Source organism: Pipistrellus kuhlii, unplaced genomic scaffold (genome assembly GCF_014108245.1).
Source record: "Pipistrellus kuhlii isolate mPipKuh1 unplaced genomic scaffold, mPipKuh1.p scaffold_m20_p_12, whole genome shotgun sequence".
Classification (NCBI taxonomy): Eukaryota; Metazoa; Chordata; class Mammalia; order Chiroptera; family Vespertilionidae; genus Pipistrellus; species Pipistrellus kuhlii.
Window position 1 is genome coordinate 45,834,422 of NW_023425427.1, and position 24,088 is coordinate 45,858,509.

At 41.0% G+C, this 24,088-nt stretch overlaps 1 protein-coding gene across 3 annotated transcripts in view; it reads left to right on the top strand.

Moving 5' to 3' along the window:
• Positions 1-24,088, top strand: part of ADAMTSL1 (ADAMTS like 1) — an 849,328-nt gene that overhangs the window by 701,174 nt on the left and 124,066 nt on the right. For all 3 annotated transcript variants that reach the window (XM_036434138.2, XM_036434136.2, XM_036434139.2), the window contains one exon: positions 9,473-9,683. In XM_036434138.2, the coding sequence (XP_036290031.1) occupies positions 9,473-9,683 (211 nt within the window). The remainder of the gene's footprint in view (positions 1-9,472; positions 9,684-24,088) is intronic.

The following is a 24,088-nucleotide window of genomic DNA, read 5'->3' on the forward strand; positions in this document are numbered from 1 at the left end:
ACATTTCCTAGCTTTGGGGTACAAGATGTTCCAGGGTCATGTATCATTTTCCCAGCCCTTGCTGGAGTCTTTTCTACAGGAGCTGCTTCCTGGGTGGATAATGGTATTTGGAATCAAGATCTGGACACTTGATATACTTGATACACCTGGGATATCATTGCTTCTAGGCCTCTCAGCAGAAGGATCTTGGAAATCTTTTATACATATGTGTTTACTTATATACACTCATTTTCATCTGTTGATGTATCTGTGTCTATCTAGGTATCTGTCCATCTATTAAAAACCACAAGTTTAGAAACCGGTTTGGCTCAGTGGATAGAGCGTCAGCCTGTGGACTGAGAGGTCCCAGGTTCGATTCCGGTCAAGGACATGTACATTGGTTGCGGGCACATCCCCAGTAGGGGGTATGCAGGAGGCAACTGGTCAATGTTCCTCTCTCATTGATGTTTCTAGCTCTCTATCCCTCTCCCTTCCTCTCTGTTAAAAATCAATAAAATATATTTTAAAAAAGAAAAAAAACACAAGTTCACAGAAAAAATGTAAATTAAAATCACAATGAGGTATTACCTCACACCTGTCAGAATGGCCATTATCAATAAATCAACAAACAGCAAGTGTTTGTGAGGGTGTGAACAAAAGGGAAACCTTGTGCACTCTTGGTGGGAATGCAAATTGGTGCAGCCACTATGGAAAACAGTGTGGAGGTTCCTCAAAAAATTAAAAATAAAACTGCATTATGATCCAGCAATTCCACCTCTGGTGATATATTTGAAGAAACCCAAAATACTAATTTGGAAGTTATATGTACCCCATGTTTATTGCAGCATTATTCACAATAGCCAAGAAATGGAAGCAGCCTCAGTGCCCATCAGTAGACAATTGGATAAAGAAGACGTGGTACAAATATGAGTGGAATATTACTGGGACATAAAAAATAATGAAATCTTACCATTTGTAGCAGCATGAATGGATCTAGTGGGTATTATGCTAAGTGAAATAAGTCAGACAGAGAAAGACAAATGCCATATGATTTCATTTATTTGTGGATATAAAGAACAAAATAAATGAACAAACAACATAGAAACAAACTCATAGTATAGGGAGCAAACTTATTGTTGTCAGATGGGAGGGGGTTGAAGGGCTGAGTGGAAAAGGTGAAGGGATTAATAAGTACCAATTGGTAGTTACAAGATAGTCATAGGAATGTATAGTGCAGCATAAGGAACCCTATCTAATAAAGAGGAGATATGTTAATTGACCATCATGCCCTCATAAAATGGCATATGCTAATTGAATGGGATATGCTAATTGACTGTCACCCTTAAAGATGGCAGCACCTACAGCTACAAGATGGCAAAATGGTGGCACCCAATCCCCTCAGCCCCCCAGCCACCTAGGGCCAGCCCAAGGGACAACCAAACGACTAAACAAGCAGGCTGTGTGGGGCAACCAGGCCGGCACAGGGGTTAGTGAGGGACAACTAAAATGAACAGCAGGCTGCATGGAGTAACCAGGCCGGCAGGGGGGGGCAGTGAGGAGTGACTATGCCGGTGGGGGGAGTTAAGGGCAACCAAGCTGGCAGGGGGTCAGTTGGGGACAACCAGGCCAGCAGATGGGGTAGTTGGGGGTTACAAAGCTACCAGGGGGGTAGTTAGGGGTAATCAGGCAGGCAGGCAGATGAGCAGTTAGGAGCCAGTGGTCCCAGATTGTGAGAGGGATATCCGACAGTTGAACATCCCCCAAGGGGTCCCAAATTGGAGGGGTGCAGGCTGGGTGCTTGGACCCCTTCCGCCCCGCACAAATTTTGTGCACCGAGCCTCTAGTCTATATATATAAAAGCCTAAGTGACCAGCTGACCAGCCAACTGTTTGACCGTCCAGCCAATAGCTATGACGCGCACTCACCACAAGAGGGAAGACACTCAATGCAGGAGCTATTGAGCTGCTGTGACTTGGTAGCTGCGGTTCTCGTTTAATGCACCCAGAACCAGAGAGGAGGAAGCCCAATTCCAGGGTGCATTACCCAAGAACCACCCTCTCAAAATCCAGGACTCCTCAGGGGGTATCAGAGAACTGGTTTTGTCTGGTTCCCTGCAGGCCAGGCTGAGAGATCTAACTGGTGCATGAATCCTTTAGCTCATGGGCTCCCCACTTCGGGTCTGCTCCCCACCGGGCTTCAAGCCCATTGCAGAGGTCGTGGGTCTGGCCCTCACAGAAACTTTTCTACTTGATTAGCTTAATGACGAGACTTGCAGGACCTACTGGCTGCAGCCCCAAAATCTGGTGCCCGCACCTGCCCATTTGCTTAATATTAATTTTCAGTGGAGGCAGCAAATTTTCCTACTATCGATACCACTCTCGGCTGGAAAACTGGCTGCAGCTTCCCTCCTTCTGGGGAACAGTAGCACCAGTGGGCAACCTCTGAGGAGGAAAGGAGGCAAAGGAGCAGCTCAGGTGGGAAGAAGGAGGTTCCCACCACCACAGGACTCCATCTGGGAAGAAGAACCTGAGTGGGAGCCTGACATCGAGCAGGGTCTTGCCCTAGGCTGACTAGATTCCAGGCTAAGTAAATCCTGTTTGCTGGATAATTGCATTTTGCAGCCAAATGCCCACAAGTCATCAGTTATCGCCAAATTTAGGGTAAAGTAGATGAAAGAAGCAAGATAGATACAAAGAGAAAGTGAGATGATATTGGGAAAAGAGAGGAAGGAGCCCAATTCTGGGGTGTGTCACCTATGATCCACCCTCTCACAGTCTAAGATCCCTCAGGGGATGTTGCAGGCCAGGTCCAGGGATCCCACCAGTGCATGAATCTGTGCACTGGGCCTCTAATATCCTATATAATAAAAGGCTAATATGCAAAGTGTCCCCTCCGGAGTTCTACCACTTGCTATGACATGCACTGACCACCAGGGGCTGCGTGAAATGAAGAAAGGCTCTGGTCCACAGCTGGGGGAAGGAAGGCCCCGATCAGCCCTGATCACTGGCCAGGCCTAGGGACCCTACCTGTGCACAAATTCACGCACCGGGCATCTAGTAGTCAATAATATTGTATTATGTATGGTGAGAGGTGGGTACAAAACTTCTTAAGGGGGTCACTTTGTAAATTATATAAATATCTGACCACTATGCTATACACCTGAAACTAATATAAAATAATATTGAATGTCAACTCTTATTAAAAAATTAGAAAAATAAAAAAGTCACACGTTCACACTATTTTCTACCAATCCAATTCCACTTTCTGACAGTAAGACATCTGATTCTCATTCCTCTTCATATATTTATGTATTTGTTTAATCCTCCCTGAATGTTCAATTCCCTTGGCCAATGCTGAGCCTTGTCACATGCCATGGACCATTCCTCATCATAGCTCAGGCTAAAATTTAGCTTCTAAAAAGGGGAAGAGGAAGGAAAGGGAGGGAGGAATAGCAAGTTAGAAAGTTCAGCTGCAGTCATGCCATGCCCTCTTGCCCCCAGTGAGTGCACTGGACCAAAGCTGAGCCCTGGACAGGCCCCTCCTCCTGAAAACTCTCTTGGACTCCTATGGGGGTTGGTAATCAGAGGAAGTAAAGTGAGCAGATTTGTATTTTGGAAACTTCGGGCTATGGACAAATTAGAAAGTGGGAGATGTAGAGATAAATTGGGAGCTGCTAGTAATTGTCTGAGTTCCTTAAAGTGGGACAGGATCCTAGATGGTGTCCTGTCTCAGGCTTTCTGGAGGGCTGTGCTCGATGGGGATTGGCCATTGCCTGATTGCTGTCTGCCTCCTGACCTCAGAGGCATGCTTAAGGAAACAGACATCTGTGAGGAACTTGAAAAAGTCACAGATAGAAATGTTGGGCAGAAATGGCAAGTTGAAGGGTTAGACACAAGGTTTTAAAGAATGCTTCTAACAAATAACTGAAATTTACAATGGTGTTTTGCCTCCTAACAAAAACTTTATTTTAAATTTTTGAATAAAGAAACAAGCCCTAGTTTGCTGCAAAAACCAAGGTAAGGGTTGAGTATCAGGGCATAACAGCTTGAGGTAGGGAGAGTCTGCCTTTAGAAATTATGTGCATTTATACCAGCAACAAGCAATGAGTTACTGGAGACAGTAGGCCATTCATTACCTTCTTTAAAAGAGTAAGGGAGAAAAGCCGTGGCAACTCACCTAATGAGACCTCAGCCAAAGGAAGGTGAACATTCCTCCTGTGGGTAGCTAATACAAACACAAGCTGCTAAGAAGGCCAGCCTCCATAAGTACTTGATTGACCACGTTATCTCTGATGGCCACCTTTACAAAAAGCAAACCTGTCCTTACAAAGATTGCAATCTGCCTCTGCCCATTGGACTGCCACATACCACTGCTATGTTATTAAAATACCTCCAAGTATATTTGTAACCCTGGGTGGCATCAGTTGTTTTTTCATTCTTTAGGAATAGGGCTATCATTTTGCCATTTGTCATTTTCTGAAGTTGTACGCATCAGGGATCCTAAAGTGTGCATTTCACATCTATTTTGTTCTGCTGTATCCATTATTTGTCCCTAAGAAGTAGCAGAATATAATTAAGCATATATGAGCCAGACTGCCTAAGTTTGAATTCTGATTCTCTTGTTTACTAGCTGTGTGATTTGGACAAATTACTTCTGAGAGCCTTTATAATGTTACCCTGTGGGAACTTGTAGTACCTTCTCCATAGGATTGATGCAATATGTATCCCACGTCTTGGGCGACCTTAACCTTGAGTCCTGTTGTAATTCTGGGATGTGGAGCTGGGGCTTATACATCCATGGTGCTGGCCTCTGTGATAGGGAGCAGCCCCAGTCTCAGCCCTCTGTGTCCAAGTCTTGGTAGACTTGGATGTAATGCAAGTGGCATTGACATCTGTGTGAGTGTTGGCAGGAGGAATTGTGGGCCATGACTAAATAATCATTTAACTTCTCCAGGCCTCAGCTCCTTGATGTTAAAATGCAGATAATATTAGTATCTCTCTCACAGTGGTATGGAGAGGATTACAGAAGACAAGACACATAAAGCAACTAGAAAGTGTCTGGCTCATTGCAAGTTCTGTGTAAAAATTGTTATTAGCAATAATGTGTGCTATCAGCTAGATTTCTGTCTCATTATGGCTATGTCTCATGGCTCAGGGTCTCTACCCAGCCCAAGGCCAGGAGCTGACCAGATCTAGACAGAGTGACAGAACAACAATCTAATAGACTGGGCTTTGGGCAGAACTCCGGCATCATCAAGGAATTGGGAAACCAAGGCTAAACCTAAAATCCAGTTTAAAAGACAGGCCCATTTAAGTATACCTGTTGCTGGGCAGAGGGCAGGAAAACTAATTCTAGCCTTGGAGGTGGGAGGTAGCCCTCTGTCGCCTGCCTGCCTGCCTGTGATCAGGTGTCAATCACTCAGAGCCTGGGCAGGGTCCAGCCCAATGCTACAGAGCATCAGCTCTGACCTGTCAGCTCTCAGAACCTTCCTTGAAAGCAGGTTTTGACAAAAGGCACAGGAGTGTGGAGAAGGACTGAGAGGAAAGAAAGCCAGAACTCTGAGGGAACTAGAGTCTCCCAAAGGCCTAAACTGAAGCCCAAGAAATGAAAGAAATCACAGTGATTGTGTTTACCATCCTTTTTATATAGACCAGGGTCCTTTAGCCAAAATCATTGTGGCTCATGTGTTTGCAATTCAGAACTTTTTATGTTTTTAGGATTACTAAGACATAAAATGTATAACACCCCTAGTAAATTCTGGGGAAGTCGGGAGGGGGGGCATAATTCATCAGACTAATACTGTTGTAGTAAATTAATATTTATACCAATTGGGATGTGACCTATAAAAGCATTATGTCAATTCATGTCTAGTGTTGTCACCAACAGTTTATGCCACACTGAAGAAAACTCTATGGTGTTCAGAGCTTCAGTGTCTTTGAAATTGGTGGTGGCAGTTCTTTAGTGGACACAGTTGAATGGTTGACTAGCTGAGTGACTAACCAAAGGTACCCACACAGTTGACTGGGGCTCCATTCACCTCGTACTTACTGAGCACCTGCTGTGTCCCAGGCACCATGCTAGGCACTGAGGTTACACGGGTGTGTTGGTTTCTAAGGGCCGCTGTAAAAAATACCCCAAACACGATGGTTTAAAACAACAGAGATTTATTCTCTCATAGTTCTGGAGGCAAAAGTCATGCCCCAAATCAAAGTGTCAGCAGGGCCATGCTCCCTCTGAAACCTGTGGTGGAGAATCCGTCCTTGCCTCATGTAGCTTCTGGTGTTTGCTGGCAATCTTCGACATTCCTTTGCTTATAGATGCATCACTGGCTCTCTGTCATTACACGGCATTCTTCCACAGCCATGTTGGATTAAGGGTCCACCCTACTCTCGTATGACCTCATCTCAAGTGATTGCATGTGCAATGACCCTACTTCCTAATAAGTTCACATTCTGAAGGACTGGGGGTTAGTATTCTGATGGGGGATTCGTACCAACCCATAACAAGTGGCAAACCAGAATAGCCATACCGCCATACTCTCATCAAGGTAATAGATTACAGGTACTCAATACCTGACCACAATAAAGAAAATAATCAACAGGATGAAAAAGAAAATCATCTATCTGGTAAGGCGTTAATCTCTAAAATATATAAAGAACTCCTAAAACTCAATAGCAAAACAACAACAACAGCAACACAACAATTAATCCAATATTAAAATGGGCTAAAGTCTTAAATAGACTTTTCTTCAAACAAGACAAATAAATGGCCAGCAGATATATGAATATTGCTCAATACCTCTACTCATCAGCGAAATACAAATCAAAACCAGAATGAGATATCAACTCAAACTTGTCAAGATGGCTATTACTTTTTAAAATTCCATGAAATATCACAAGTGTGATATTTGTGAGGGTATGGAGAAAATGGAACCCTAACCCACCATTGTTAGGAATGCAAAATGGTGCAGCCACTATGAAAAACAGTACAGTTTCTCAAGTGGTTCCTCAGAAAATTAAAAATAGAGCTACCATACTATTCAGCAATCCCACTTCTGGATATTTTATTCAAAAATGTCAGGACCTTGAAGAAATATGAGCACTCCCATATTCACTGTAAACTCACTATTCACAATAGCAAAGATGTGGAAACAACCTAAATGCCCATAGAAAGATGAATTGATAAAGAACATTTGGTCTCTACATAGAATGGAATATTATTCAGCCTTAAACACAAAGTAAATTTGCAACATGGGACAACATAGATAAATCTTAAGGACATTATGCTAAGTGAAGTAAGCCAATCACAGAAGGATAAGTACTCCATAATTCCACTTATATGCAGTATCTAAAATAGTCAAATTGATAGACTCAAAGAGTAGAATGGTGGTTGCCAAGGGCTCAGGGGAGCAGGAAATGGGGAGTTACCAAGCAATGGGCATAGTGTTTCAGTTGTACAAGATGAATAAGCTCTAGAGACCTGCTATACAGCATTGTAAGTAAAGTCAGCAATGCTATATTAAGCTTTTTATGATTTAGTTTTAGAAGTTACAAATCATCACCCTGTCTCATTCTCTTCATTACAATGGAGTCATTGATTTCAGCCCTCTCTCAAGACCCCATCTTTAGAAGGGCAGAGTGACAAAGAACATATGTATGTATTTTAAAACCAATAACCCCACAACATATTAAAGTGTGGGATTCACCCAAGCTAGGAACTCCAAAATAAGTTTATAGAAATTCATACAGAAGCTAAAAGATATATATTCAACCCGGCTTCTCCCCTTCTATTCATTTAAAATTTAGTGAATGTTGATAGGACAATTTCCAAGGTATTTTCTGGAGATAGCATGGTTCAATAGAAAGCACAAAGTCTTTGGAGCCAGATATGCCCACATTTGGGTAAGTCAGCCTCTTGGCCAACTGTAAAATGAGGAAACCAGGAGAGCTTGTCTCATATTGTTATGGAGGTAATTAAAGACATGACATGTGTAAAGTGCCCACTGTGATGGTAGATCCCTTCCATTGGCTAATTTACCAGGAAATAATTAACAATATACATTAATTATCTAGAAGGTGCTGTTATGAACCTTGTGAGAGACACAAAACTGGCTCAGACATAGACCTTGCTTTTAAGAGGCAAATGCTCCCATAGAGCTCTTAACAGGCAGAATAACTATAATACAGTTGAGAAAATGATATGTGTCTACCACAGGTATAATCCTTTAAATGTGAATCAAATTTGGATATATAGAAATGGAATAAATTTTGAGGGGTAAGGAAAAGACCCAAAGTATTCCAAATTAGAATTAACAATTTAAATAAACACAGCTAGAAAATACCGCAGGGAGCTGGGGGAGGGGGCATGAATTGAGAATAAGAAAGTAGTTTACTACAGATAGATATAGCTTAAACGTAGAGTTGATGGAAGGAGGTCATGGAAATAAGGATTGGAAAAGTAGTTACATATCAAAGTAGCAGGAAGAGATTGAGTATACACTCAGTTTTACAGTCTGACAAAAAATATTAAGGCTAAAGAATTTAAACCAATTTTTAGGGCTGGCTGTGGAAGGTAGGGAACCTAGCTACTGATGCTTTTCTTGGCTAAGTCCTATTGCGGTATTTTTCTGCCTCGCATTGTAAACAGAGCTTTCTAAAAGTGATCATTAAAGAGCACTTCTGACTCAAAGCCCAAGCAACTGAGCTTTATCCTTATCATTCCCATTTTGGAGGCCACAACAGCAGGGAAATGCAGTGGGAACATGTTTATAGATCCTTGGCTCATTATTAATGCACTTCTTGAGACGTGGCCATTTGGAATGGCCCATTTATGCACTCAACTCATCTGTGGTTATTTGACTTCCACCCCCAGATAATGAGGAGTTCTCTCCAGTTATTTTCCCTCAAGACGACTGATCCTACTTAGCAACCTTCACTTTTGTTACATTCTCCAGTCCCAGGCAGGGATGAGATTCATACATAGGACAGAGACATTTGTTCCTATGCTGTGATGGAAGTTTGAAGGAAGTTGGAGCCAAAGACCTTTCACTTTGAAGCCAAGGAAAAACAAGCACAACTTTTTCAGTGCTGCTAAGAATGGGAGCGGGAGAGATGGACATAAAGGCTTCTTCTAGGCCCACTCTTCCTTACGTGGTGCCCAAAGCCTTTACGTCTTACCTGGCACACCCTCCTTATGTTGATGAAGTTTATGTTCCATCAAAACAAACATGATTGAGATCATTCTTGATGGTTTTGTGGGTAAAAGTGAATGTCCCATTTTATCACTTTCTTTGCTTTATTCGTAGTAAATAAATGCAGGAGCATAAAGGGAAAGGGTGGACTTGAGGCAGGGGATAGAATTCCTAGCCAATCTTTGTGCTGGAACGTCTCACATTCTCAGGTAGCTGTTTTTACTCCGTTAACAACATTTCACATCATGGGCAGTGTTCTCTGCACAGGTGCTCAGGGTGTCCTCTTCTCCGATTCCTTCCCAGGTGGGAAATTGGCAAGTGGAGTCCCTGCAGCCTCACCTGTGGGGTTGGCCTGCAGACCAGAGACGTCTTCTGCTCCCAGATACGCTCCCGGGAGATGAATGAAACAGTGATCCTGGCCGATGACCTGTGTCGCCAGCACAAGCCCAGCACCGTGCAAGCTTGTAACCGCTTCAACTGTCCCCCAGCCTGGTACCCCGCACAATGGCAGCCGGTGAGTTCTGAGTATTGGAGTTTGTGTTTGCATCAGGGATTCAGGACAAGGGGTCACGCTCTTCGAGTCGTTCTGTTCCTTAAAGGAATGTTCAAGGTCAGCTCATCTTTTCCCTTGTGAGTACTCCCCCGATCTTACTCAACTCCAGCTCTTTTAATTACATACCACGTTCTTTCTTCTGTGCCACACCATCTAATCCCCAAAAGCAACTCAAATGAGCCATGGAGTAAGTAACCTGGTCATATTTGTGACAAAGTTATCACCATGCTCATGAAAAGTCTTAGAAATAAGGACCTACAATGTGGTAGGTTTTCCATAAAGCTCAATTTATCCTGAATCTGTAGCCTTTCTAGTTTTTTTGCTAATTAAAATTCTAAAAGATAAAGAGACTAGGCAATGATGTTCCTTTTTTTTTTTTTAACATAATAACTTAGTAAAATAAAAAGTTCGAAATCTTGAATCAATTCCAGACATGTTTTTCTCCTGGTCCTATGAATTCCAAAAGTCTGGGAACCGTTGCTTTAAAACGGGGCTTAGCAACTGCAGCCTGAAGCCAAATCCAACTCACAGCCAGTTGTTGCCACTAAAGTTTTATTGGAACACAGCAACACCCATTCTTTTATATGTATTGTCTATGGCTGCTTTCGCCCTGCAAGGACAGAACTGTGTGGTTGTGACAGAGACCATATGGCCTGCCAAACCTAAAATATGTGCTCTGTCCTCTTAAAGAAAAATGTTGCTGACCCCCCTCTAAAGCATACATTACAATAATAGAAACAAAACTATTTTATCACAGTATCTTATCTAAACTTACATTTATCAAAGTTTAAATAATCTTTTTGCATGCTTTTAAAACAGCACAGAAGAATTTTAATGATTTTAATAGACTCCTATTTTGCGATTTCCACCCCATTAGGACATCAGTCATAGCTCCAGGCCCAGGACCTTGAAGTGACAGCAAAGGTCACAAAAAGTAAGCCTGAAAGGTCAGGGGGACATACATCCTGGTTTTACTGAAACAGCTTTTTATTCTCAAATCTGTCCCAATTAGAATGATAAAGTAGAGGGTTACATCTGAGAAGGAGAGAGGGTAGCAGCGTCGAGCATACCCAGGCTGTTTCCACACGTTCTCTGTGCTACTCACAATCAGGTGCCAGAGGGCTGTGACTTAGCAAAATGCTCAGAGGATCAAGAAGTAATGAGTGAGCAAAACACTAAAATATAAAGCATCAGGGAATAGATATTGACTGTACATTTTCTTTTAGAGCTTAAAGGACTATGGCTAAGTTCATAAATTCCATTTTTGTGTGATGGTTTGTGGAAGGCAAGAGGATGTTATACATTTTTGGTGTCTATGTAACAGTGTTTGGTTAAGAAATATATACCATATTTTTCGGACCATAAGACGCTCCGGACCATACGACGCACCAGTTTTTAGAGAAGGGAAATGAAGAAAAAAAGATTCTGAAACAAATAGTGTCCTAAAATATTTTATGTGCATTAAAACCCAACATCACAGTATAAACACATGTAATCTACCCTGTAAAGTAAACAGCAGCATTTAGAACCATTTTAGAGCCGGGCAAGCACACAGAGACCACACAGAGCCGGGCAAGTAAAAAAACTTTTTTTTTAAAGTATATCTGTAGGCTATATTTGGACCATAAGACGCAGGGACTTTTTCCCCCCACTTCTGGGGGGGAAAAAGTGCGTCTTATGGTCCGAAAAATACGGCAGTATTACACATCTAATTGAATTTTCCCAACTATCCAGTGAAATGTAGGTTTTGTTATCTTCATTTTGGGGCTTGAGGAAACTGAGGCTCACAGAGCTAGCAAATTTAGGGCTGGCCATCAACCAGTGTTATGGGATCCTTTCCATTGTTGGAGACCACTGTGGCCAAAAGGGCCCTCGGGGATTATGTAAGAGCCCCTTTGTTTTACAGATGATGTAAGCTTGATGTAAACATGTCCTAGATATAGCCTTACCCAAGATCTTAAAGGCTGCCCCAGAACCCAAAAGACTGCTCCTGGTTTCTAGTGTATTCATACTTTTACCTTTAACTAAAGTGAATTCAGGACCTTAAACTATACCACTAACCTATGCAAGCCCTCAGATAGGACAAGGAATCAGACCAACTCAACCTCCATTTTTGAAACTATTAAGTCGCCGTATTATTAGCTTGTTTTGCCATTAAGCACATAGTAAGTTCTGGATAGAATGTTTATTGAATGACAAAAGGGATAAATAGATCAAGAATACTGCCACACAAGCCCTGAAAATTCTGACTTTATATCTAACTGTCCTGTTTGCTACATGGTTATAGGTCATGTTGACCTGCCAGTAAAGGTGAGTGAAAAACCAATCCCTTTAGGTTATTAAACAACCACAATAACCTACGGTGTTTTTAAGGTTTTAGAGCACTTCCAAGTACAGACCTTTTTTTGGTCTTTTGATACCACCATGCCCAGTCTCCCTATTAAAAAGAGTAGATTTCCAAGAAGTAAATATTCTTCCATTTTCCACCTACCTTGGGCCTGTTCAGACATGAATTCATTTTGAAAACTTTCTATTTCCTTCCATTAGGGAAAAGTTTTGGGGATAACTCGAGTACAGATATGGCTTGCTTTATTGTGCTTCGCAGATACTGCAGAGGTTTTGGGGTGTTTTTACAGATTGAAGGCAAGACCCTTCACCAGCAAAAAGATTACAACCTGCTTTATTGCCGGGGTCTGGAACCGAATCTGTAATATCTCCAACGTATGCTTGTATAAGTACACTTTTCAGATCAGGAAACGAATAGTAAACAGCTCTTTAAAGTCCATCCAATGAGCCACTGACTATACTTTATAAGGACCTTTAAAAATATCCTATTTCATACTCAATACATAATAATTGTGGAAAATATTAAAACATAGTAAGAAGTAAAGAACATAGAAAGTAAAAGCCACCAATGATTCTATCCTCCAGGAAAGAAAAGTACTGTTCAAGCATTTGGTGAATGGGGTCTGTTTTAAGGATTCTTGGTCACTTCCAGGAATCTCTCTGAACCTAGTGAGAATGATAGACTGTTTTTGTTACATTATTTCCTAGAGTCCTACTTCTTTGATTAAGTTTGTAAGGCAGAACCAGCTATTACTGACCATTTATTAAAAGAAAGGAAGTCATTGTTTATATGATATGGAATAAGTCGAGAGTAACATGTGTCTCCAGGCTAATTGGCTGTTGTCTTCAGGGAGTACTTAGGACACCAGCTGTTGATCATCCATTTGTCTGGTGAGCCCTGGTTCTTGGCAGTCCTTTTGGGACAAGGAAACCTGCTGTGTACTCTCAAGGTCTGTCCCAATTAGCTGCTTGGATCTAACAAAGGATAGTGCATAGGTCTCTAATCCTCCAACACCCAGCTCACTGTCTGCTGTGTTGGTGGTGGTGGTAATGTTTTTATTGGGTTTTTTTTTTTTTAGAGAGAGGAAGGGACAGGGAGAAATAGAAACATCAATGGGAGAGAAACATCAACATCTATCGGCTGCCTCCTGCATGCCCCCTGCTGGGAATCCAGCCCACAACCCAGGCAGGTGACCTGCCTGGAACCTAACCTGCTATCTCTTGGTTCATGATTTGATGCTGAGCCACATCAGTGGGGCAGTGTACTGTCTTTATTCGTGTTAAAGAAAGGGATATGGGGGGTAAAATGCTTCATTTTAAGAAGGTAACTCCAGGGATGATGGTTCGTAGCTCATTTGAAGGGAGAAACTCCTCCTCCTTGCTGTTTGAACACTGGGCTATATGGCCTCATGCAATATGCTTTTCTTTCAGGGGGAGCACAAGTTCAGTTCATCTTCATTTGCCTGCTAAGAATGCAGCCTTCTTTGTACCTTGTAGAGCATTTGCCTGACAAATGGCAAATAGCCAATATTTACACATTCTGCAGGTCTGGAGGGACCTCGAATGGAGTCCAAGTATTTATGTTAAAATTTTAGTTTAGAAACAATTAGGCAGATGTGAAGCAGAAATCTAGCTCTACATTTGTTTTTTAGGGGGCCTTTTTTATTTCAGTTCTGCCTCTCAATGCAATACTGTGTGCCTTGGTTTTTGTCTCTGGTCTTCTTGAAGGATTCATTTAATATTTCTCTTTATCAATTTAGCTTTAAAATCATGTTGGTTTTTGTTTAGTTGGTTTTTGAAGCACATATTTAGTGCACCAGTCTTCTCTAATTTTTTTTAATATATGCGCACATCTTCATCAACTTTGGTGTTGGCTGTATATTAATGTAACACATACACCTCCTAAGAGACCATATAACACGGGTGTGTTACAGCACCATGGCTGAGAACCCCTTTGTATGAGCCAAAAGTCAGTCTAACACACCTTGATCATAATGGTCTTTCTAGAGTTTGTCTCAGTGATTATTGTTATGTAATAAAGCCCAATGGTCTGCCCACCTCCAGCTTTGCTTCTCCCATCTTAGCAGGTACATTGCTATCTGCCCACACTTCTTCCTGCCCACATACAGTTCCCTCTGCCTGTCTGTCAAAGTAGGGCAGGAGTCCTACCTCTCCTGCCAGGACCTCTACCGCCCTCCCACACTAAAGTCACATGCTGTTCATGACCAGTGCTGTTCATTTAACAGACAGATACCACCTTACCTGGACAGGTGCTTTCCTGTGACTTCTGAGTTAGACCACCAGGTCAATGACAGCAGAGACCAGGTTTCAGTGAGACTCCTCCACTGAAAAGCACCGAGGATGGTACTGAAAAGGTCCATGGCGAGTCTGCCAGCTCATTTGTTGAGCACCTGCTTCATTTCAGGAGAAGCACTTATTAAAGAGAGGCACTCGCCGAAACCGGTTTGGCTCAGTGGTAGAGCGTCGGCCTGCGGACTGAAAGGTCCCGGGTTCGATTCCGGTCAAGGGCATATACATTGGTTGCAGGCACATCCCCGGTAGGGGGTGTGCAAGAGGCAGCTGGTCGATGTTTCTCTCTCATCGACGTTTCTAGCTCTCTATCCCTCTCTCCTCCTCTCTGTAAAAAAATCAATAAAATATATTTAAAAAAAAAAAAAAAAAAAAAAAAAAAAAAAAAAAGGACTGAAAGAGAGGCACTCACTATGTATCAAGCACAATTCTAGGCACTTGACACGTTTAACCCATTTTCATCCTCACTGTCCTTAATGTGGTAGTTACTACAATTATCCCCACTTCACTGATAAGGAACCTGTAGCACTGATAGATTACCACGAATTCACACTGCATGTGGAAGAACTCATTCTACTGCTCTTGGATTTACTCCTTTTATTCCTACACCAGCCCTGTGAGGAAAGGCTCAGAGAGGCTGTGCTTCCTCTGGGTCACACAGCCAATAAATGAAACGGGGGCCTGTAGGTTTCCAAACCCATTTTCTGTTCCCTATGCAGTTCAGCTTTCCCAAGACTTCTTTGCCATTTGCTCAAGCATGAAATTGTGATACCAATTCACATAACATTTGGTATGTGTTGCCTATAACAGAGTTCATCTGTGTATTAGTTTCCCACTGCTGCTGTAACAACTTACCACACATAAAGTGGCTCTGGAGGTCAGTTCCACTTGGCCAAAATCAAGGTGTTTGTTAGCAGGCCTGCATTCCTTCTGGAGACTCTAAGTGAGAATCTATTACCCTGCCTTTTCCAGTTTCTTGAGATCACTGTTTCCTTGGCTCCTGGCCCCTTCAAAGTGCTTCACATCAACCTCTGATTCTGTCCTTACATCTTCTCTCTCTCTCTCTCTCTCTCTCTCTCTCTCTCTCTCTCTCTCTCTCTCTCTCTCTCTCTCTCTCTCTCTCTCTCTCTCTCTCCCCTCTGATTCTGAACCTCCTGCCTCCCTCTTATAAGGACCACTGTTACTACATCAATCCCACCTGGATAATCTCCCCATCTCAAAATCCTTAATTTAATCACAACTGCATGGTAAAAGTCTTCTTTACCATGTAAGGTAACATATGCATAGGTTTCAGGGATTAAGATGTAGATATCTTTGGGAGTCACTTACTCAGCCTACTACAATCTGCTATTTTGTGAGCTGACTATAAGCATCAATCTCTATTATAATAGCACAAGGTACTTGAGATTCAAAACTTGCCTTCTACTTCCACACTCCTCACCATTGTCTATGAGCTTTATATGCATCAATCTTCTCTCTGTATTCATTTTTATTCTTTAAAAAAAAATCTAAGAGAAATGAGGGAAAAAGAGAAAGGTGATAGACAAGTTAAACCAAAAAAATCAGACAGTTCACTCTAAAACGTAATTTATATTTCACTATGTTGCCTATATCTTCTTATAGTTAGGATTGTTTCCACCCAACTGTACACACATATTGTCCACATCTGTGCAGAGACTGAAACATTCACCATAGCCCATATTTTCATCCTTGCTTAAAGTTGTAATTATGCAATAATTTCTCTGTATACTCCTTTCTTAAAAATCAGAATTGCAATCCAAAATGCCTGTAGTTTAACTGCATAAAAAGGTGTATGAGTGAAGAGTCCTTGCTGGTAATATTAAGGGGGGGAAAAAGAGAATTTTAAGGATAACTACAAATGCTTGGAGTTAAATTTTTCATTTTCTATATTTAAACACAGAGAGACAAGAATAACTTTACTCTGCAAGAGTCCATTTAGTCATCAGTTTTGTTATACTCCAGTGATTAAAATAAATATCCTTACAAGTTAGAGACAATGTTTATTTAAAATGTTGTGTCAGGAGAGGAAAAATCTCTCAGGATGTTTATCTCTTTCGGTGGTATATCTCATAAGAAAATACACCTCATTCTACCTTTAGAATCAACAATAAATGTAAGCAAAACCGAGATCAGAGGTCAAATCTCACATGAGTTGTAGTACTTTTGTTTGTATTAGCAGAAAGCTCCTTGTAATAATTCCTCTGGATTTTAGTGGGTGTGCAACTTCATGCTTCACTCAGTACTTCCAGGTTTAAGAAACTAGATGATTGAAGAAATTCTAATACACAAAATAGTGGACTAGGAGTTCTATTCCCATTTTTATAGTCTTGTTTAGTAAGTGAGATTCAGTCCTCATTTTCTTTGTTTCTATGGGCCCTAATGTGTTTTGGCTCAGTTTCTACCTCTGTTGCCTCTAACTGCCTTTTTAACTCTCATCTCAAATATTGCAAAGTTACAAATATCAAAGTTCTAACACCAAGCTTGATAACATGCCTATCTGCCACCTTCCCCAGACCCCCTTCATGGGTCTTGTGGTTTGGGTGATACCACCATCTAGCCTGTTCTGTAGCTGGTAACTGGAGCCTTGTCTGTCCTTCACACTCAGTCAACATTACACCTGAAACTTGTGGATTACACCTCCTATAGCTTCCCAAGCCCAACTGTTCTCTTCTTCTTAATCCTTCTCCTACTGTGCTGGTTCTAGTCCTCACAGTTCACCAAACCATTACAATCAGCCTTTTACTTGGTCTCCCTGTGTTGTCTCACCTTAATTCTCATCCAGTATTTCCCAACCTGGTATTAAGGGTTCCCAACTACAAGACCCTTGTTAAGCCTTTAAAATAGTCATATATAATGTATTACTATTACTATTTGAGAAGGTGTAAAATATGATGTGTTGTTTAGTTACTTGACCTGGAAGGCTCTTCTCCATGGCACAACTATTAACATCTCAAAGGGTAGTTGTCTTTGGAACCCATTGGCCTTTGCTGCCTGAGTTATTTTCTACAACTGGATCATGTTACCTGTTACTTTAAAATCCTTAATGATACCGCATGGTCTTGAGATTATTTTTAAGACCCTTCACAGTCAGCCCCTCATCTGCCTTCTCTGTCTCACTTACCAACCACCCTTCCTGTGAAACGTAAGGTCCACCCTTTCATGACCCTTAACAGATAATGAACATGACATGTCCTTCATACCCTGATCAGTCTATGAACACCTGATCTCCCTCTGCCAGCACTCCTCTGAGGAACCTTTCCCGACTCTTTTAAAAATATACTTTTATTGTTTTCAGAGAGGAAGAGAGAGTGAGAGAGAGAAACATCAATGCTGAAAGAGAATCATTGATCAGTTGCCTCCTGCATTCCCCTACTGGGGATCAAGCCCACACAACCCAGGCATGTCCCTGAATGGGAATCTAATTGTGACCTCCTGGTTCATAGGTTGATGCTCAACCAGTGAACCACACCAGCCAGGCCCCAACTTTTCCATAAAGACTTAATAATACTCTCCCCTGTATTCCCTCTTTTGTAAAACTAATCACATTTTATAGTAATTTTTCTCTCTAGCTGGACTACAAATACCTGAGGCATAGTAACCATTTATTGATCTTCTTAAATCCTAGCATCTAATACAGTGCTTGGCACTCAGCTAGTGCCCACTAAATGTTTAATGAAAGAATAAATTAGTGAATGAAAAAAATGAATGAAATGAGTTAAAAGCTATACGCAAGAGCACATTATGTTAAAACTGGAAAGTTGACCCTAGAAACAAAGCGTAAATGTCTCTTTGTATTAGGTTCATGACTTGAGGTATCAAGGAAATGAACTCAGCTCTTGGTAAATTAAACTACCAAGATGAAACTAAAAGTGTCAATATGGGCAGAATTTATTAATGTGATGATTATGGGGAAATCTTAAAAAATACAAGACCCTTGAGCCATTGTATTTTTGTATAGTATCATAACTTTTAAGTATCCCCCTTATTGTGTATTTTTTTTTTACTTTTCTTATAAAACTAATGAATCCATGACCTTATATAATGAAACATATTGTATATGGCAGTGAGGAAAAGCAATATAAATACTATTTTTTGTTATATATTCTGTTTATAGCATATATTTAAAAATAATGCCCCTTACCAGAGGTCTACCTTTTCATACCATAATATTATTTTAAATGATTTATAAAGGCAAACATTTTTCATTTAGTTCCATTAAACTTCTCTGCCGATTCTTACAAAGTGTTTTCTTCTTTGCAATCTGCCTCTCACTTCAGAACTGTCAACCCTCACCCCCCACCCCCCAGCAATCTCAACATGTTCACAAAGTCATCACAGACTTTGGAACCTTCCTTTATTTAAAATTTCATCTTCTGCAATTAAAAAAAAAAATCTAAAAACACCTTTTCGTCAATACAGGGTGGAGCAAAAGTAGATTTGCAGTTGTTTGTATGGAAAAATAATACAATGATTAATAAATAATAATGCAAGAATAAACTGTGGTGTGCATACTCACAAGTGTAAACCTACTTTTGTCCACCCCTATATAAATAGACCAGGGAAAATTTTTGAGCAAAGATGAGGCAGGCTTTTATGAAGCCCCGACAAATATCCCTGACCACTCAGTTAAGTGGTCGTCTACCATACCTGGAGGGCTGGGCACCCAGCAGAGCACATGCTGCCATGGCTAAACCCGCTGCTGACTTGCTAAGAAGCAGCTCCTGGCTAATGATGAAACAACCCAATAAAAGGTGGATGTTCAGCCCATCAACTGGATTTTGTTTTACATCTTTTAAACATCTGGATTTGGGGCCCTTGTATTCATCCAATCATCAATTCAACATACATTTATAAAGTGCATGCTCTTTGGCAGACACCATGCAAAGCACTGGGGAATTGAAAGATGAATACATTCCCTTTCTTCAAAAGATGCCTAGTCCTGTGAGCCTGCAGGGAGGCAGAGGGAAATGGTCCTCATGGGGGAGCGGCACTGCCCTTCCAGGTCATCATGGGCAAGAGGGGACTCGTTTACCACAAAGCAGAGGCTCTAGTGGAAGCTTTCAGGAAAAAGTAGCCTCTGAGTTGGCCTTCAAGGATGTCTTAGAAATTTCTAGATGGACAAAGAAGTGAAGGGCATTGCTTGCAGTTAAGGCCAGAGGAAAGAATGCATCTGTGTGCTCAGCAGCAGGCAAATTGTCCATCGTAGCTAAAGCACTGGTCTTCGGCAGGTCGCAAGGATGTGGCAGGGAAGTCAGTGCAGGATTGAGGATGAGGGCCCTGCTTGGCATTCTCAAGGGCCTAAACCTCATCTTCTGGGCACTGAGAATTTTCTAAGAACTTTATGTGTATAATAGATCTGTCTCGTTAGTAGGGGATACGTTCCAAGATGCTCAATAGATTCCCGAAACTGCAGATAGTACAAACCTAATATATACTGTTTTTCCCTATACATGCATATTTATAATAAAGTTTCATTTATAAATTAGGCACAGTAAGAGATTAACAGCAATAACTAATATTAAAATAGGACAATTGTAACAATATACGATAATAAAGGTTAGGTGAGTGTGGGGGCTCTCTCTCCCCCTCTCTCTCTCTCTCTCTCTCTCTCTCTATCTCTCTCTCTCATCTCATTGTACTGGTCCCACCTTTTAACTTGAAAGAAACACTTCACAGCTTCTTTGGCATTTTCCAATTGGCAGCATCACTACTCTTATGCTTTATAGCCATTGTTAAGTGAAATAAGGGTTATCTGGATACAAGCACTGTGATACCGCCACGGTCGATTTGATAACCCAAATGCTACTGAGTGACTAATGGGCAGGGAGTGCATATATCACGGAGATGTTGGACAAAGGGATGATTCACATACCAAGCAGGTCCAAGTGCGATGGTGCTTGGTTGTATTATGCTACTCAGAACGGCAGGCAATTAGAAATATACGGATTGTTTATTTCTGGAATTTTCCACTTAATATTGATGAGTAACTGAAACCAGGAATAAAGGGGGACTACTGTAGATCAAACTTCAAGTTAGCTGAATTTTTTTAAGAACCATTTTTGGCAGTTGTTTTGTCATCATAGAGTCACGGACTTCTATACAGAATTGGGAACAATTATTTGAATGTCTGTCCCTTAAATCAGATCCTATTTGCCATTTGATAACCCAGCTATGTTATTTAAGTGAGTGGTCACACGGTATAGCACGAGTTTATTACATCGCTACCCTTGAAATAAGAACAATTATTTTCGTCATCTACTTCCTCAATTTGAAAGAGAAAATTAACCTCCATCTTTCCTTATTGCCCCATTTGCTAAAAAGCTCTAACTGACAGCTTGAATTTGAGAGCTGTTTTTATTGAACTACCTGTTTATTTTTGGAGCATTTATTCAAATTGAATAGAGGCCCATGTGCCTCAGAAGATATTTAGAAAAAGAAAATTTTGGCCATCAAGCACCGAAGAGAGCTGAACTCCTACAAATCTTACATCACTAGTTAAGTGTCCAAAATGTCAGTCATAAGTGACAGAAACTTCAAGAGCATGTTTCTTATGCCTCACAAACTCAATAGGACCCATGAGGAATCTGTCTCTGAGTTATAATCAAAGGATTAAGAGAAAAGTGGTTTGATGTCATTTTGAGGTTTAGGGGATAATGATTTTATGAACCAGCCATTACTTCTCTCATAGAAAAATACACAGCATTTTCACTAGAGTGTACATATTTATGGGTCATACCAAAGCATCACATACCTCCAGTATCTGTTATAAAATGTCAATCTACGGCTTAGCTCATATCCTGACCACTACTTTACTAGGAAACAAACAGATCATTAACTTTGAAGGAGGGAAAAATGAGAAAGGATGTGGATTTTTTAAAAATCAGAGATGAAGTCATCTAATCCTAAGGTCTCCTAAAAAAGGTGTAACAATATGATGCTGAGGAAAGTTTTGAATACTAATATGAGCTATAAGAGAAGAAAACTGCTTCTTTTGAAAAGAACTAGTAGTTGATAATTTATGAGAGGAATGAGAGTACTTAAAAGAGCTGTTTTAAAAATAAAGTAAGCCCAGTCAGTGTGGCTCAGTGATTGAGCATCAACCTATGAACCAGGAGGTCATGGTTCTATTCCAGTCAGTGCATAGACCATGGTCTCTCAATCTCTCTCTCTCTCTCTCTCTCTCTCTCTCTCTCTCTCTCTCTCTCTCTCTCTCTCTCTCTGTCTCTTTCTCTCTCTTCCTCTGAAATCAATAAACATTTAAGTAAAATAAGGTTTATAGTATAGAGACTGCTTTGGCTACTCTAGCTTAGGAGGTTAAGGATGGCTTCTCTAAACAGGTAAGAATGGAAATGAACTTGAATGATTATAAATTCTCAGACACATGGAGATGCAAGAGAAGAATAGTCCAAGTAGAGAAAAAATCAAGTGTGGAGGCCCTGTGAAAGAAGCAGGCTTGCCATTGGAGGAGCAACAGCAAATTCCAAAACAGTGCGGCTGGAATATTCAAGGAAGGAGAGTTGTATGAGGCGAAACTGGAGAAAGGTTATGTGATACTTCTTATTCCCTGCTAGGACCTAGAACCAGGCTTGGTCCATGATTGGTACTTAATAACTTTGTGTTGAATGAATGAATGAAGTTGGAAGGATTTGAGTTAGACAGTCTCAAAGTTTCATCAGGGTGGGGATCAGAACATGTAGGGCTTTGCAAGGCCAGGTTAAAGGAGTTGAAACTTTATTCTAATCACCAGAAGAAGGCATTGGAGGTTTTTAAGCAGGGAAATTGTGTGAGCTGATTTATGCTTTGAAAACATCATTGTTGTGGGGAATAGACGGCAGGAGAATAAAGTGAAATGCCCAGTATCTTCCATTGCTCTTCTAGATCCACTTTCTACCTTCTGCACTGAGTTCAGGAGGCTGACATAGATAGACTCTAACTTCTGGCTTCAAGTTGTGTTCAACCAATGGGGTTTTCAGAGACCATCAGAGAGAGAGAGGAGCTCTCTTCAACTGACTTTGCTATCTATATCCTTCTAAGAGCTAACTGAGAAAACTAGAAACTGGCAAACCAGTTAGGAAGCTTAGTAGTGGGCTAGACAATAGATGATGGTATCCCAATTTATTATTTATTGTGGAGGTCAATTTTCCTATTTACAGGTAAATCTGAACGTATTTGCTCATGGATTGGGTGTCAGGATAGAGGTGGTGAGAAAAAAGAAAAATCAAGAACTTTTCCTAGTTTTGTCTTGGCTATGGCACCATTAAATGAGTGAGGAAGACTGAGAAGAGAGCAGAATTGGGGTGATATTGGAGAGGCAGAATCTTAAGTTCCATGTAGACATGTTTAGGTCAAGATACCTATTTGCATTTCAGCAGACATATTGAGTAAGAATAGCGGAGAGATTAGAGCTTAGGATTTAAATTTTCAACTCATCAGTATAAACTTTTTTTAGACAATTATGATTTGAACAAAATTTACATGAAGTTTATGAAAGAAATTTAATAATTCGCAAAATGGAAAGCATTGTGGAGAGCACAGTCCTTAAGTCTGGCACTTAAGCAGTCTGGCAAATGCTCAGGAATCAATAAAGCACATGGTTTGTTGTCTAGATATAAAAGAGTTCTGAAGACAGCCTGAACAATGAAGGTTATAATGAATCTGGTGATAGAATAACTGGTTGGTTAGAAGTGATAATTGGAAAGAAATAGGAAAAGGCTGAATATAATTAGTCACACAAAAGACTTTAAAACCTTAGTTATCCTCAGTAACAAGAATGTTTATTCAGAATAAATTGAATTCTTAGGTGCTAATTTAAAATTAAAAAAAAAAATCCCCCAACCAATAGATTCAATTTTATTCCACAAATATTATTGAGGATTTATATTCACAAAAAGCACTTCACAGTACGGTGTGGGTACAAATGCATTCAAGAAGTAAAATACTTCAAGACTTTATTGAACTACTACTAAACAAGAACTAAAATAAAAGTTTGCTTCTCTGATAAATAAAAAGGCCAGGGAATCACCAAAATGAGCCAGAGAAGCCAAAGGCCTGAGCCACCTCAGGTTGAATCATTAGCTTCGAAGCCCTAGATTTTTCCTTAAGACTCAATGATGACATGCTAGGCAAGTCTTGGAAGAAACTGTTTAATCTGTGATGAGTAACAATTGGCTGTAGACCACCATATGTAGCCTCCCCCACCACCCAGCCAGTGGCACAGCCTAGAAGCTATGCTCAATGTAGCCTTTCAGCTCAGAAATCGAAGTGTCTAAAGAGAATACATTTCCAGGCCTACCATAGTGCAGATGAGCTGCTTTAGAATGTTGGTCCCCAAGCTGGATCATAGGCTGCTTCCTGCTGGTTAAAAGCAGTCACAGAGTGGAGGCTGAGGATTGACTTTCAAAGCACAGCCCCTCCAGTGGGGGTGAGGGGAAGACCAGGCTCGTAGCAGGCTTGGGGCTTGCAAGGGCTAGGCCCTCAGCATGAAGCAGCAATCAGAGTACCCTTCATACAAACAGAGCAGTTCCTACAACCACAAGGAAGAGAAACCAAGCATGGGCTCATTCTTCAGTTGTGTCCATCACCCCAGCCCAGAGAACATGCTCAGTACGGGGCCTGAGTTAAGTCACTTCACCTGTTTAGCCTTAGCATTTTCACCTGTAAAGTGGGGACAAGACTTACCTCATTGGATG